This window comes from Hyperoodon ampullatus (genome assembly GCF_949752795.1).
Source record: "Hyperoodon ampullatus genome assembly, chromosome: 3".
NCBI classification, from domain to species: domain Eukaryota; kingdom Metazoa; phylum Chordata; class Mammalia; order Artiodactyla; family Ziphiidae; genus Hyperoodon; species Hyperoodon ampullatus.
In genome coordinates, this window is record NC_136916.1 from 93609369 (window position 1) to 93624820 (window position 15452).

The 15452-nt window shown below is 39.1% G+C and overlaps 1 protein-coding gene across 4 annotated transcripts in view; it reads left to right on the forward strand.

Moving 5' to 3' along the window:
• The window catches only part of TP53BP1 (tumor protein p53 binding protein 1), a 73847-nt gene that overhangs the window by 26226 nt on the left and 32169 nt on the right, over positions 1–15452 (forward strand). For all 4 annotated transcript variants that reach the window (XM_079700465.1, XM_079700467.1, XM_079700468.1 and 1 more), the window contains exons 12-15: positions 3875–3994; positions 4770–4973; positions 8260–8317; positions 10388–10480. In XM_079700465.1, the coding sequence (XP_079556591.1) occupies positions 3875–3994; positions 4770–4973; positions 8260–8317; positions 10388–10480 (475 nt within the window). The remainder of the gene's footprint in view (positions 1–3874; positions 3995–4769; positions 4974–8259; positions 8318–10387; positions 10481–15452) is intronic.

Sequence of the window (15452 nt, forward strand, 5' to 3'; positions counted from 1 at the left end):
TCTGCCTGCCGATGCAGGGGACACGGGTTTGAGCCCTGGTCCAGGAAGATCCCACTGCTGCAGAGCAACTAGGCCCGTGTGCCACAACCTCTGAGCCTGCGCTCTAGAGCCTGCAAGCACAACTACTGAAGCCCGTGCACCTAGAGCCCATGCTCCGCAACAAGAGAAGCCATGGCAATGGGAAGCCCGCACACCCCAATAAAGAGTAGCCCTCGGGCTTCCCTGGTGGCGCAGTGGTTGAGAGTCCGCCTGCCGATGCAGGGGACACGAGTTCGTGCCCTGGTCCGGGAAGATCCCACATACCGCGGAGCGGCTGGGCCCGTGAGCCATGGCCGCTGAGCCTGCGCATCCGGAGCCTGTGCTCCACAACAGGAGAGGCCACAACAGTGAGAGGCCCGCGAACCGCAAAAAAAAAAAAAAAGAGTAGCCCTCATTTGCCGCAACTAGAGAAAGCCCGTGCATGGCAACAAAGACCCAATGCAGGCATAAATCAATCAATAAATAAACAAATAAACAAAACAAACTCCATAAACAAAAGAATAAAAACAAAATACAGACTTAAGAAAACAAGCTTCTAAGGATATGGAAATGAGAAACAGTATTTAGGTAACACCATAGCTATTAGTATGGGTGATCATACCTTTCGGCGTTTCTGGAACAGTCCAGTTTATACTTCTTGTTTAAGAGTGATTATTAGTAGTACTTTTTTTAATCTCAAAATTGCCCCTGTTCATTAGGCTTTATATTCATGAATATTTTTTTTCCTCTTCAGAATGAGAAATGTTAGAGCTGAAAAGGTGGTTAGCCGGTATTGAGTTCAGTCTCTTCTTCCTAAAGTCATGTGGCTAGTTAATGAGTGAAGTAGAACTAGAACTTAGGTCTCCTGATTCCCAAGTCTATGCTTTTTCCTACTATAAAACTGTATGATATAGTTTCTCTGATTCTGTTGAGTTATGGTAAAGAGCTGTCTGAATGACCTAATATTCTATATTATTGAAGATTTTTATAATTTCATTACATCTAAATACTGTTGTCGATCTAAGTCATGTTTTACAGGAAGGTTGCTTTGGTTGCTATACAGAAAGAATTGTGGGTTGGGGAGACTTCAGGCAGACAAAGTAATTGATAGGCTGTTGTAATAGTCTAGGAATGAGGCATTGAAGACCAGATAAGGGTAGTGGCAGTGCTGCCTGTATAAGAGCCAATTTTCCGTTAGGTTTTAGTGATGTGTTAGATCAGTGGTGCTAAGATAACTTTTCATAAATAATCTTCTGTAATTAACGCTTGCATATTACATTTGCGTATTATGGTTTGTCACGTAGAAGGATGTACTTAGAGATTTTATACAGATTTTCAAAAGTCTGAATGGTCGATCATAATGTGAGGGACGGTTCCTGTCAAGAGAGCAGAGTAGGTGGTTGTTCCAGGAATGAAAATTCTGTAAAATATATCTTTAGAGCGTATGATGCTTTGTGAGGTGGTTTTTTTTTTTTTAGTTTCTGTATATTTTTAAAGTTCTTTATTAAAGGACTTGCTTTTTAAGGAGTTGCCAGAGAATGAATGCTTACCTATCAACCCATTTCTTTTTGCTATAACTATGGTGGAATTATTTGCCATTTAGATAATGACGTTGAGATTCTCCACTTCTGCTTTTCACAGTTTCTTTAGCAGCGCATGTATACTTTTCATCCTTTATTTCTAAAGTCCATTCATTTTCTCTTTTCATCCCTTCAAGTTGCTAATTCATTTTCTTTCATGTAGATGTAAGAGATGTTTTTTGTTGTTGTTTTGTGATTTTGAAGAAAAAATATCAAGGTGCGCTTGTTATTAAAGATAATGAAGGGTGGAAGTGGAATGGGAAGAGATGAAAGAAGAAAAATGTGGTATAATAAATATATTTGGTCTTCATCCAGTTCCTGGCACTGAGCTCCTAAAACCCTTGTAATTTCCTAAGTGATAGGAATAGCTTAAGCTCTTTCTTTTAAGCCTGTTCTGTCACACCTCAGTAATGCTATTGAGGTGATTTAGGGTGGGATCTTCCCTACATAGCCTCAGGGATGGGGCTGTTCACCAGAAAGACAAAGTGATTAGAGGGTTGGAACTTCCGGCCCCACCCACCAACCTCCTCGATGGGGAGTGGTGGAGATTAAAGCTCTATAAAAACTCTTGAACAACAAAATTTGATGTTTCCTGGTTGATAAATGAGCCAGGAGGGTTTCTAATCCCAGTTCTACGGGAGACAGAAGTTCCTGCTATCAGAACCCTCTGGACCTCACCCTATGTACCTCTTCATATAGCTGTTCATCTGTGTCCTTTATAATAAACTGGTAAACGTAAGTAAATGTTTCTCTGAGTACTATAAGTAGCTCTAGCTAATTAATGGAACGTGAGGAAAGTGTCGTGGGAACCTGCAGTGTAGAGACAGTTGCTTAGAAGCACAGGTAACAGCCCGGACTCCGACTGATGTCTTAAGTGAGGGCAGTCTTGTGGGACTGAGCCTTTAACTTGTGGGATCTGATGCTACCTCTGGGTAGATAGTGTCAGAATTGAGTTAACTTCATAGGACACCCGCTAAGTGTGTGCTGGGAATTGGAGAATTGCTTGACGATGTTGGGAAGCACAGTAGACAAACTGTTTTCACAAGGAATAGTGACTGGGTATGCCAGATTATAGTTATTTTGAGCCATTCCAGGAAAGTAAGTACAAATTTTCATATGTCAGGTTTAAGAACAGCAATCTGGCATAATTCTTTTATTCTCCCAAACTTAGTTGTTTTATTAAAAGAGATAATTAGGAAATCAGAAAATGTGATTTTGGCAATTTGCTAATTCTGATTAGAAATTGGAACTGAGACCTAGTTAAAAAGTAAAGTTTTGTCTCTTGACAAATGTTTAATAATGACTAACCAAAATGTGTACGATGGGGATGCTCATATATGTGAGATTTACCATTGCACAGAGGTTTAGATACGAACACTACCGCTATGGCCTAGAGTGAAATGCTGGTCAGTACTGCTGAACTGTGAAACCCAAAGATTTCTGCTAGAACCAATGAGTATTTTGAAGTCCTTTAGCCCAGCGGTCCCCAGCCTTTTTGGCATCAGGGACCGGTTTCTTGGAAGACAGTTTTTCCACAGATGCGGGGGGGTGGAAGGCGGGGGTGGGGTGGGGGGAGGGGGGATGGTTCAGGCAATAACGCAGGCGATGGGGAGCAGGGGATGGGGAGCAGGGGATGGGGAGCAGGGGATGGGGAGCAGGGGATGGGGAGCGGCAGAGGAAGCCTCGCTCGCTGCCGCTCACCTCCTGCTGTGCGGCCCAGTTCCTAGCAGGCCTGGTGGTTGGGGACCCCTGCTTTAGCCCATGAAATCCTTTGTCACCTCTTTGAGTAGATTGTAAATTTTAAGTATTGACATCAGATTTTAACGTAGAGAATCCTACAGGTTTGCTAAAGCTTATAAATTAACTCCTTGGGTTAGCATTACACAAAATTAAAACGTCTAGATTTGAAACTATCCAACTTTGTATCACTGAGTATCCCCATATGTACTTACTGTCTTGAGGCTCAGATGTTTCTCTGTTCCTTTTGACCCCATGTTCCTCAGGCCTCCAAACGTTTGGGCTTCCTCTGTTTGCCTGGCCCCTGGTTGTCTACTTTGTGTCAGTCCTGTTGATGGTTGTACAGAGAGCAGAGAAAATAGTAGGAAATTGGTTGAGAGGCCTGGTGAGGGGCGTTGGGAATGAGGCAGAATTTGGGAGCAAAGGAAAAGAATAATTGAGTTATTTCTTGCAGTTCTCCTCACTTTTGCTTTTTTTATACTTCTTTTTTGGTTTCCTTTTTGTTTATCATTGTTTTGTTTTGTTTTTGTTTTCTCCAGAAACTCCATTTCATTTTACTTTGCCTAAAGAAGGTGATATTATTCCACCATTGACTGGTGCAACTCCACCTCTTATTGGGCACCTAAAATTGGAGCCCAAGAGACACAGTACTCCTATTGGTGAGTGATTAAAATGTAATGATGTTTAAAGCAGAATTTCTGAGATATCATTCTTTATGCCAGTGATTCTTTTATATCTGAGGAGTTGGGCCTGCCTGATAAGATTGATTTTTGTCTTAGGAAGAATAAGGTTGTGGTGTCTGATTCCATGAGTTTACTCCCAGGAGATGTTGAGCAGTGATGAGAGGAAGGAAAGAAAGGATGGAAGGAAGGAAGGAAAGAAGAATATTTATAAAGATTTTATTCTGTTACTTGCAAGGCTATAGACTCTGAGTGCTAAGCAATGATATATAGCTGTTCTATGAGGAAGAGGTAGCAGGTAGGGTAGAAGTACTATTTATTCAGGACCTTGGCTAATCAGTCTGCTGCTTGACAGGGGAAGAAAATTTAGATCCTCCTTCCCTGAAGCAGCTGGTAGTCTTCTACATTAACCTATTTGTTTTCTCTAGTCAGTGCTGGGAGGTAACAATCATGCCGTCTGGAGTCTCCTGCTACCTATGCTTGATGCTGGCAGATGTGGGTTGGCTGAGGGCTCATGCAGCATCCTTTGTCCAGATGCAGAAGTGGAACTGAATCCTGTTGCTCTTCTTAAGACCAGGTGTCAATACTAGTGCGTAGTTGTTGATACTTGTGACAGGATCTATCCTAGGAATCCTCTTCAATCCTGCAGAGCTACGGAGCCAAACAGGCAAATTGATGACCTTGAATTGTTATTTTTCATATTTGTATTTTAGTGTTTTTTTTTCCTTCCTTCCCCCTGCCTCCCTTCTTTCAGGTATTAGCAACTATCCTGAAAGCACCATAGCAACCAGTGATGTCATGTCTGAAAGCATGATGGAGACCAACGACCCCATGCTTGGGAATGAAAAAGGAGATTCTGGGGCTGCCCCAGAAATGGGTGATCAGTTGTGTCTGAGAATGAAATTGGTCAGTCCTGAGACTGAGGCGAGTGAAGAGTCTTTGCAGTTTAGTCTGGAAAGTAAGTTTTATTTTGTGTTAATCTTGGGTAACTAGTAGCTCCAGATCTTCTGGAAGTATGAATTATCTTTCTTCTAGTTTTAATGATGATACTTTTATAATTATAAGTGTATTTGTAAAGTCTTATTCTTATGAATTTAATTCTTTGTTTTCGGCTAGTCACTGTTAATGTTACTGCAGATGTTCCGTTTTGTAACCTCTGTGGTACTGCTTGTGTATCTGTATTAAACTTGTGTCTATATAAACTAATTGGTTTTCATAATCAGGAGTTCAGAAGTGGGTAGAAAATTTAGGATTGTGGATTCACATTGTAGGTTTATGTTAGCTATTTCCCATATTAATTGCAAGTTGTTTGGTATGGCTAGAATACAGAGAAGGTACGAGGGAATGGCTGCGAAGTTGGGACTAGATTCTGAAAGGCCTTTTACATCATGCTGAACAGCTGAAGAATTTTAGGCAAGGGAGTAATATGATCAGATTTGCTTTTTTTTAAAGGATCAGCTGAATGTTTGAAAAATTTGTGCCTTTGTTCATCATTCCTTGCCCATTTTCTGTTCTGCTGCCTGGCAAATGCAGTCTTTAACTAGGAAGTGGGGTCATTAGTAGTGGGGATGGAGGTGAGGGGATGAATTTGAGAGATGAATAGTAGAATAGAGAGGACCTTGGGACCAGTTAAACATGGAAGCAAGAGAGAGGAAAAAATATAGAATGACTTTATATCTACATTTTGTTTTCATGATAGCACTCTGAAGTAGATATCCTTATTTCCATTTTATTGATGAGAAAACTGAGACTAAGAGAGGTTTTAAACCTGAGGTTACAGTAATTGGTAAGAGGTGGAGCTGGAGTGTGAATCAGATCCATCTGACTCTAAAGCTTATAATTCTTCCATTAGGTAGTTTGTAAAAGTGGTTTAATGGCATTAGAAGAGGAAGAAGTTTTATAAAGGAGACTGTAAAGGAATATTCCAAGAAGAGGACTAGGAGAGTATAACGCCATGGAAGCCTAAGGGAAGGAGAGTTAAAAGAAGACAACAATGTTATATGCAGAAGTGAGGTCTAGTAAGATATATCTGAAAATGTACACTGGACTTGGCAATTAGGATCCATTTGGTGACTCTAGCAAGAACTATTTCAGTATAGTGGTTTGGGTAGGAGCTATACTGAAGGTAATTGAGGAGTGAAGGGGAGGAGAAGAGGCAGCAAATGTATTCTACTTTTGAGAAGTTTATGTGAGAAAGGAAGAAAAAATACGGCAAGTTAGAGAGAAATACAGGACTGAAGGAGTTTTTTTTTTTTTTTTTTTTTTTTTTTTTCATTTTTAGGCTGAGGGATATCTGAGCAGGTTTATAGATTGAAAGGAAATCTCCAAAAGAGAGATGGGTTAAAAATGAGACCTCTGAGACAGAGATGGAAGGGGAGCTTTCAAAGACCACAGATAGAGTGAGTGGACTTGAATAAGGATTTCTGATTCTCTGAGACCAAAGAAGAGAAATTTTAGCTAATATATTTTGAGTTCTTACTATATGCCAGGCATATATTCCATACATGTACAGCTCATTAAATCTCAACAATCTAACCTGTAAAGTAGATCCTATTGTTATTCTCATTTTACAGCTAAGGAAACTGAGGCACAGAGAGGTTGGGCATGTTCCCTAGAGTCACACAGCTAGTAAATAAAGTAGCCTGAATTCAAAGTAGTTCCAAGAACCAGAAGTCTGGTTCTGAATTATAGTGCTATTCTGTTTCTCAGTGCTTATTGATTTGAAAATTAGAACCTCAGTAGAAATAAAGTATTACTCTGTTTCTCAGTGCTTATTGATTTGAAAATTAGAACCTCAGTAGAAATAAAGTATTACATGTTTCCATCCTTATTTTCATCTTCTCTGAAATCAAGTAGGACTTATCAAGAGAGAGTACATGGTAGCTTTGAATCTTTAGATTTGAAATTACAATTGGGAAGACCTTAAATGGAGCTAAATGTTAAAGATGACCATATTGGTAAATTTTCCTACCTTTCCTGATAATCGGGCACCATACTCACAGTTTTCCTCATTTTGTCCTCATAACAAACCTATGAGGGTTGGTCTTGCAGCTTGTGGGATCTTAGTTCCCAGACCATGGATTGAACCCCGGGCCCACAGCAGTGAAAGTGCAGTGCAGAGTCTTAACCACCTGGACTGCCAGGGAATTCCCGTGTTGGTCCTTTTTAATCCCTATTTTATAGATGAGGAAACTGACTCAGAAGATGAAGTTTACCCCCAGGTTGGACTGCTAAGTGCTAGAGCCAGGGCCTGAACCAGGTTTCTGTATCAGAGCCAGTGCTCTAACCACCAAACTTCAGCTGCCTCCTTGATGGACTATTCAGATTATATTGGGTTATGACTTATTTTAGAAATGTTTTAAAATATTTGTTATTTTCTCTAAGGCTGGAATGAATTGTAAATGAACAAATTTTAATCCCTTGGCATTAGTGGCATTGCTTTGAGACTATGGGATTCTTTGCAGTATGACCTTTAATTTTTGCTACAGATTCTTTCTTGAAAGTGTGTTTTATTTTTCAAATATCTATCCCAAAAGCACTTTGGGAAGAACTTGAGTACCTTCTATGTATGGGTTCTTTTAAAACTGTACACTATTTAAAATTTGTGCATGAACCTGAGACATTTTCCTACATAATTGATTTTATTAAAGTTTTTCCTTTTTAAAAAAATTTTATTGAAGTGTAGTTGATTTACAGTGTTGTGTTAATTTCAGATTAATAAACTTTTTTAGAAGTTTTTTTCTTTTAAATTTGTTTTGAAATTTTTAAATTAAAATTTTTTTTGTTTATTAATTTTGTGTTTTTTTACTACATGATTTTTTTACTTGCATGAGAAGAGATGCATTGAGATTCAGAAGTTTCATTTTCATTTTTAAATGTTACTGCTTAGTAATTCATTATATTGTATTTCTGGAGAAGCTGATTAGTCTTCTGTAGGAAGTTTGAAAGAAAATCGGTAGAAGTCAGACAGACATTAAATGATAAGTCTTTTCATGTTCACTTATTATTCTTACCCATTTCCTTTTTATTATTTGTTGCAAATTCTAGTAAAGCAGGTTTTATTTTTCACTTTTATTATTTTTTTTTATGTCATAGTGAAAGGAGGCCTTCAGAAGCTTCTGAAATCCAAGCATTATTTTAATGAGTATCATTGGGGTTGAGCAGGTTTTTAAGAGACGGTTTTAAGGTGTGATACTGAGTTCTGTTTCTCTTTCCTTTCTTTACTTGCTTTTGTTTTTATTCAGAGCCAGCAACTGGTGAAAGAAAAAGTGGATCTACTGCTGTTGCTGAGGCTGTTACCAGGTAACCAGAGCTGGTTGCTATTTAGAGGAGTTTAATATACAAAGCCACTGGTAATGAGGGGAAGATAATTTATCAAGAGAGGAAAAAAAACTTAAAATGAAACTTCAGCATAAAGGATTTAGTAATGTGTTGAACGTAACCCTAGGCTTTCTTATTAATACTTTAATAAAGCTTTTGCTGTACTTAGAATAAGATATTTAATGGTGTTTCCCTTTCTCCCTTTTGTTTATGTGGGAGTGCCCTTTTTTCTTTTTCTGTGGGTGAGATTGAGATTGTTTTTGCTATTGGTGAGGAAACAGGGTTAACAAGAGATAGCCATAGACCTTTTTCCTTTTACGGTCCGCCCCCCCCCACATAGCCTCAAGCCATTTTCTCTTCTGCCTGCCAAATTAGCTACAGTCTTGAAGTGCTATTTTTGCTTTGTCATGAATGCTGTAATGCTTTGAGGATGAGTATGACCCCATCCTGAGGCTCTGGTGGTAAGCTTTGCCATCTGGTGGCCGTGAGAATAGAATTGTTTCATTGGTTTCTGGAGTGAGTCATCCAGTATGAAAATACTACCAGCGGTTGTTGAAATATAAGTGAGGATTCTTAAATCAGGCTAGACAGGTACTGTACATAAGTAAAGCAGGCTAGGTGCAAGAGCATGAAATGTTGACGATGATGGCCAGCTGAATGTGTGTCCCATTTAAAAGGAGGGGGTAACCCTTGCTCATTTCCAGCCGATCATTACCATGCACACTTACTGTTGCCAAATCTTTAAATTTTTAAAGAGAAATCAGGATTTTTAAAAATAAAATTTCCTGCTTGTCTGTGGACTAAATTTGATCGTTAGTTGGAAGTTTCTGACCCATCTGAATCCTTTGATTTGTACCAAACTGTGTCTAGAGAGATTAGTTGTTTTCTGGGTTTTTGCATATTTAATCTGAAAGATAAGTACCTTTGAATCCTTATTCAGTTGAAGATTCTTTTTTTTTTTTTTTTTTTTTTTTTTTTTGTGGTACGCGGGCCTCTCACTGTTGTGGCCTCTCCCATTGCGGAGCACAGGCTCCGGACACGCAGGCTCAGCGGCCATGGCTCACGGGCCCAGCCGCTCCGCGGTATATGGGATCCTCCCAGACCGGGGCACGAACCCGTATCCCCTGCATCGGCAGGCGGACTCTCAACCACTGCGCCACCAGGGAGGCCCCAGTTGAAGATTCTTTAATGATGTGTTGAAGAAATCTCTTTGGTTTTAACAGAGTTGTGTACCCGACACAACTTGTTATTAGTCTGTACATGTGCTTGTTAAGAGAGAACAGAATATGCTGCTGAAGATTCCTGGACCCTTTGGATGGAATGTAGGGATGGAAAAATAGGGAAAAAACTTGAGCAGAGGGTTGGATTGGTGGATCATGGAATGAGATTCACTGGTATTGTTGTGAAGCAAATTTTGTATATGAGAATCTAGATTTTAAGAATCTTTGACTATTTACTTTACCATTGGGTTCACCATAAGAAATCATTTAAAGTAAGCTCTGTAGCATAGTTTAAATGATCACTGCTTCCTCCGCATTTAGGTGAAGTAGTACCACGTTTTTAAGTGTTGTCTGTAACTGGGCACTGTTCATATTACTTGCTGCCATCTTATTTCTCTCTCACACATTTCATTATTGAAGGTTTCAAGCATGTACAAAAGTAAAGAGAATAGTATAATGAACTACCATATATTCATCACCCAGTGTCAAAAATTACCAACTTATGACTAGTCTTGATTCATTTATAAATACTTCCAGCACTCTCCTCTCCACTGGATTATTTTTAAGCTAATTCTAGCATTATATCATTTTATCTGTAAATATTTCAATGCTGTCTCTAAAAGATAAGAATTCTTTACTTTGAACTTAACCACAGTACTACTGTCATGCTTTTAAAACTGACATTGATTCCTTAATGTCATCAAATATTTGGTATTCAGATTTTTCAGATTCAGAGAAAGGATTTTATTCTCTCTGTGCCTAAAAGGATAATTTCCAGAGGTACTTTTCCTTTCAAAACTAACACAGTATATTGCTTTAATCTGTTTCTTAGTCCCCAGAAGACCACGTCTGCGTTTAGCTGTGTCTGTGAAGCCCAGCAAGAGGATGAGGCTCGAAGCCAGGATTCCCCCTCTGTACCCATCAGGCAAGCATTATTTTCATAGCATCTTTTGGGCTATATTGATTCACAAAATGGTTGGTAGCAAAATCTGGAATATACTGCTACTGTTTTGTGAACTTGAGCTTACTCTTTTATCTGAGGGACTGTGACATATTCTAGGTGGATTTATAAATAAGATGTCAGAAATTTTATTAAATATTTTATATAGATTTTTGTCTTTATCTGCCAGTTCTATCAATTTAAAATGATTCAGACTTCATAAACTTATGAAAATATATCATTCTTTATTTCTAAGATTATTTCCTTTTACTTAGTTTGAAAATGTTTACTTTTTTTAAAATTTATTTATTAATTTATTTATTTATGGCTGTGTCAGGTCTTCTTCGTTGCTGTGCGCGGGCTTTCTCTAGTTGCGGTGAGCGGGGGCTGCTCTTCATTGCTGTGCACACACTTCTCACTGCGGTAGCTTCTCTTGTTGCGGAGCACTGGGCTCTACGTGTGTGGGTTTCAGTAGTTGTGGCTCGTGGACTGTAGAGCACAGGCTCAGTAGTTGTGGTGCACAGGCTTAGTTGCTCTGTGGCATGGGGGATCTTCCCAGACCAGGGCTCGAACCTGTGTCCCCTGCATTGGCAGGCAGATTCTTAACCACTGCGCCACCAGGGAAGTGCTGAAAATGTTTACTTTTAACAGACTTTTTATTTCTCTTTAATTTCCCATATGACAAAACTGAGATAGATGTTCAACATCTCAAATTTAAAGTTTGTCAGACTTGATGGAATTAAAAATTTCCCATAATTTCTTTACTCCTTCATCTCTTAGAACAGCTCTGAAACGGGAAAAAATTTTTTGAATTACGAAGTATTTCTTCTCTATTAGAAAAGTATCTTGTTTGGAATATGTGGTTCTTATATTTAGTATAGGGAAATAAGTAATGGCAATGGAATAAGTTTGTATTTTCATTATGAAGTGGAATCTTTTATCTCTAGAATTCAATGATTTTGTAATTAGGGAATATAATAATGTTTTATCAACAGGTATATTCCTAATAGTGTTATTTGCAACATAATTCCTTTTTTTTTGGCCGCACCGTGGCTTGCGGGGTCTTAGTTTCCCAACTAGGGATTGAACCCACGCCCTCGGCAATGAGAATGCAGAGTCCTAACTATGGGACTGCCAGGGAATTCCCTGCAACATAATTTCTGTGTTCCTTATTGATAGAAATATTTAAGAGAAACATGTCAGTGCTTTTATTGGATGTTCTGATGATTAAATGTGAACTCGTTGGTATTTTTGGGAATCAGATAGCCCAGATGATATCCTCTGTTGTATCAGGAAGCTTGTTAGGTGAAATGACACCTTGTTTTATTCCAAAAATGGTATGGTGTTGACCCAGCAATTAGGAAATTTATTGATCGCATCATGTTGCCTTCCTATTTTATTTTATTTTTTTTATTTTTATTTTTTTTAATTTTTTTTATTTTTTTTATTTTTTTTGCACTACGCGGGCTTCTCACTGCTGTGGCCTCTCCCGTTGCAGAGCACAGGCTCCGGACGCGCAGGCTCAGCGGCCATGGCTCACGGGCCCAGCCGCTCCGCGGCATGTGGGATCTTCCCAGACCGGGGCACGAACCCGCGTCCCCTGCATCGGCAGGCGGACTCGCAACCACTGCGCCACCAGGGAAGCCCCCCTATTTTAAAATAGAGACTTTTTTTTTTTAGAACATCTTTATTGGAGTATAATTGCTTTACAATGGTGTGTTAGTTTCTGCTTCATAACAAAGTGAATCAGTTATACATATGTCCCCATATCTCTTCCCTCTTGTGTCTCCCTCCCTCCCACCCTCCCTATCCCAAAGCACCAAGGTGATCACCCTGTGCTATGCGGCTGCTTCCCACTAGAGACTGTTTTAAAATAGAGAGACTAGGATGCTGGTGATTTTTGTTCAACCTTGGTAGAACAAGGGCCTGAGAATCCAGCTGGTTTTTTGTTTTTGTTGTTTTTTTTTAAATTTATTTATTTTTTATTTTTGGCTGCGTTGGGTCTTCGTTGCGGTACACGGGCTTCTCATTGCAGTGGCTTCTCTTGTTGCAGAGCACGGGCTCTAGGCGCATGGGCTTCAGTATTTGTGGCTCGCGGGCTCTAGAACGCCGGCTCAGTAGTTGTGGCGCACGGGCTTAGTTGCTCCGCAGCATGTGGGATCTTCCCGGATCAGGAATTGAACCCGTGTCCCCTGCATTGGCAGGCGGATTTTTAACCACTGGGCCACCAGGGAAGCCCTCCAGCTGGTTTTGATTCCAGTTCCTCCACAGACAGACCTACACTCAAAACAAAATGGTTAGAAGTTTATTAAATAGGGAGGTTTTTTCTTCCATGTTTCACTTTGGATTAATTTTACCCAGGCTTTCCCTGCTAAAATTTGCTTTCTTTGCATCAGTTTCTAAATCTGACATATAGTGACCAGAGTAGAATTGTGTAGCTGGAACTAATGAAGAAAGAGAAGTGTGGTCCTTCTTACAATTGTTGAATTTCTTCTGTCTCTTTTCTGGTACTGAAGATTCCTTCTTTATTGTTTCTTGGGAGATTAATATACCACATCTTTATGATAGATCTTTCTTGGAGGGAAGTGACTATGATTTGAACATCATTTATTTATTTGACTGATGCTAACCCAAGAAAGATAGATACCAGAATTCTGGTATTTGAGAGGAATCTGCTGAATATTGCTGATGTTGCAATGAGATACCTTTAGTCTTTAGAGAGCGAGGAGTTGTTCCAATTAACAGTTTGGGAGAAAAAAGCAGCCTAATATTTGTCAATTAAGAATTAAAAAGTCAAAAATAAAGAAAAAAAATAAAGCTTTGTTTTAGAAGTAAAACTCTATTTGGAAGTTCTACACTAAATAAATAGCTTCTGAGGTAAAATGTCTAGGCTTATTTAAAGTGTGGGGAACAATGGTAATTGAATTCTTGAAATGGTTAATCAAGACTTGTCCCTTCTAGCTTTTGGCTCACTTTCATTATTGCTCAGGTGTTGATATGTTAGATGTCTTAAAGATTCAAACATGGGTATTCAGTTCATACTTTGTCTTATGCAACTAATATCAATTGAGCATCTGCTGTGTATCTAGCACTGTGCTAAGTAATTTATATGTATGATCACTTATAAACCAGATAGGTGTTATTCATCTGTCTTCTGCTGATCTTATTCTTACCTATTCTTCACTGGACCATATATCCTCATTCAGTGGAGGTTCCTGACAGAGAAGACACAAGCTCTAACAACCAAATGCATAGCAAGCTCTCTTTGGCTAGAACTCTTTTCTAAATCCCACTTTGATCTCCTGTTTTGGTAAACTGAGCTACACAAGATAGAAACCTCAGAGACTTCTCCTTTTCTCTTTCTTCTCCGAGATCCAGAGCAGAGCAAGCCCCAGAGAGTTCTTCATGCTTCTTTTTTCTGTCTACCCAGGTCAGTTCAGCTTCTAAGGGTGAGAGCTCCTTCCAACTTGGAGACAGTTTTTTTTCTGTCTAGCTGGCTCCATCTTTCTCTGGCCAAACACAACAGCATGTGACATAGTTTCTAGACCCTTTATCATCCTGGATGTTATCTTCTGGGTATATCTCAGTTTATGCTTTGTAAAATATGATGACCTGAAACATTCCAGATATTTTTCCATGCTCAGTTCAGAATGGGTTCTTTTAATCTTTATTTTGGTTATTATATATTTAACACAACATAAAAATGCATTAGTATGTTGCTTTTATTTTATTTATTTATTTATTTATTTATTTATTTACATCTTTATTGGAGTATAGTTGCTTTACAATGGTGTGTTAGTTTCTGCTTTATAACAAAGTGAATCAGTTATACATATGTTCCCATATCTCTTCCCTCTTGCGTCTCCCTCCCTCCCACCCTCCCTATCCCACCCCTCTAGGTGGTCACAAAGCATGGAGCTGATCTCCCTGTGCTATGCGGCTGCTTCCCGCTATCTATCTACCTTACGTTTGGTAGTGTATATATGTCCATGCCTCTCTTTCGCTTTGTCACAGCTTACCCTTCCCCCTCCCCATATCCTCAAGTCCATTCTCTAATAGGTCTGTGTCTTTATTCCTGTCTTACCCCTAGGTTCTTCATTTCTTATATTCCATATATATGTGTTAGCATACGGTATTTGTCTTTCTCTTTCTGACTTACTTGACTCTGTATGATAGACTCTAGGTCTATCCACCTCATTACAAATAGCTCAGTTTAGTTTCTTTTTATGGCTGAGTAATATTCCATTGTATATATGTGCCACATCTTCTTTACCCATTCATCCGATGATGGACACTTAAGTTGTTTCCATCTCCGGGCTATTGTGAATAGAGCTGCAGTGAATATTTTGGTACATGTCTCTTTTTGAATTATGGTTTTCTCAGGGTATATGCCTAGTAGTGGGATTGCTGGGTCATATGGTAGTTCTATTTTTAGTTTTTTAAGGAACCTCCATACTGTTCTCCATAGTGTCTGTACCAATTCACATTCCCACCAGCAGTGCAAGAGTGTTCCCTTTTCTCCAAACCCTCTCCAGCATTTATTGTTTCTAGATTTCTTGATGATGGCCATTCTGACTGGTGTGAGATGATATCTCATTGTAGTTTTGATTTGCATTTCTCTGATTAATGATGTTGAGCATTCTTTCATGTGTTTGTTGGCAGTCTGTATATCTTCTTTGGAGAAATATCTATTTAGGTCTTCTGCCCATTTTTGGATTGGGTTGTTTTTTTGCTATTGAGCTGCATGAGCTGCTTATAAATTTTGGAGATTAATCCTTTGTCAGTTGCTTCATTTGCAAATATTTTCTCCCATTCTGAGGGTTGTCTTTTGGTCTTGTTTATGGTTTCCTTTGCTGTGCAAAAGCTTTGGAGTTTCATTAGGTCCCATTTGTTTATTTTTGTTTTTATTTCCATTTCTCTAGGAGGTGGGTCCAAAAGGATCTTGCTGTGATTTATG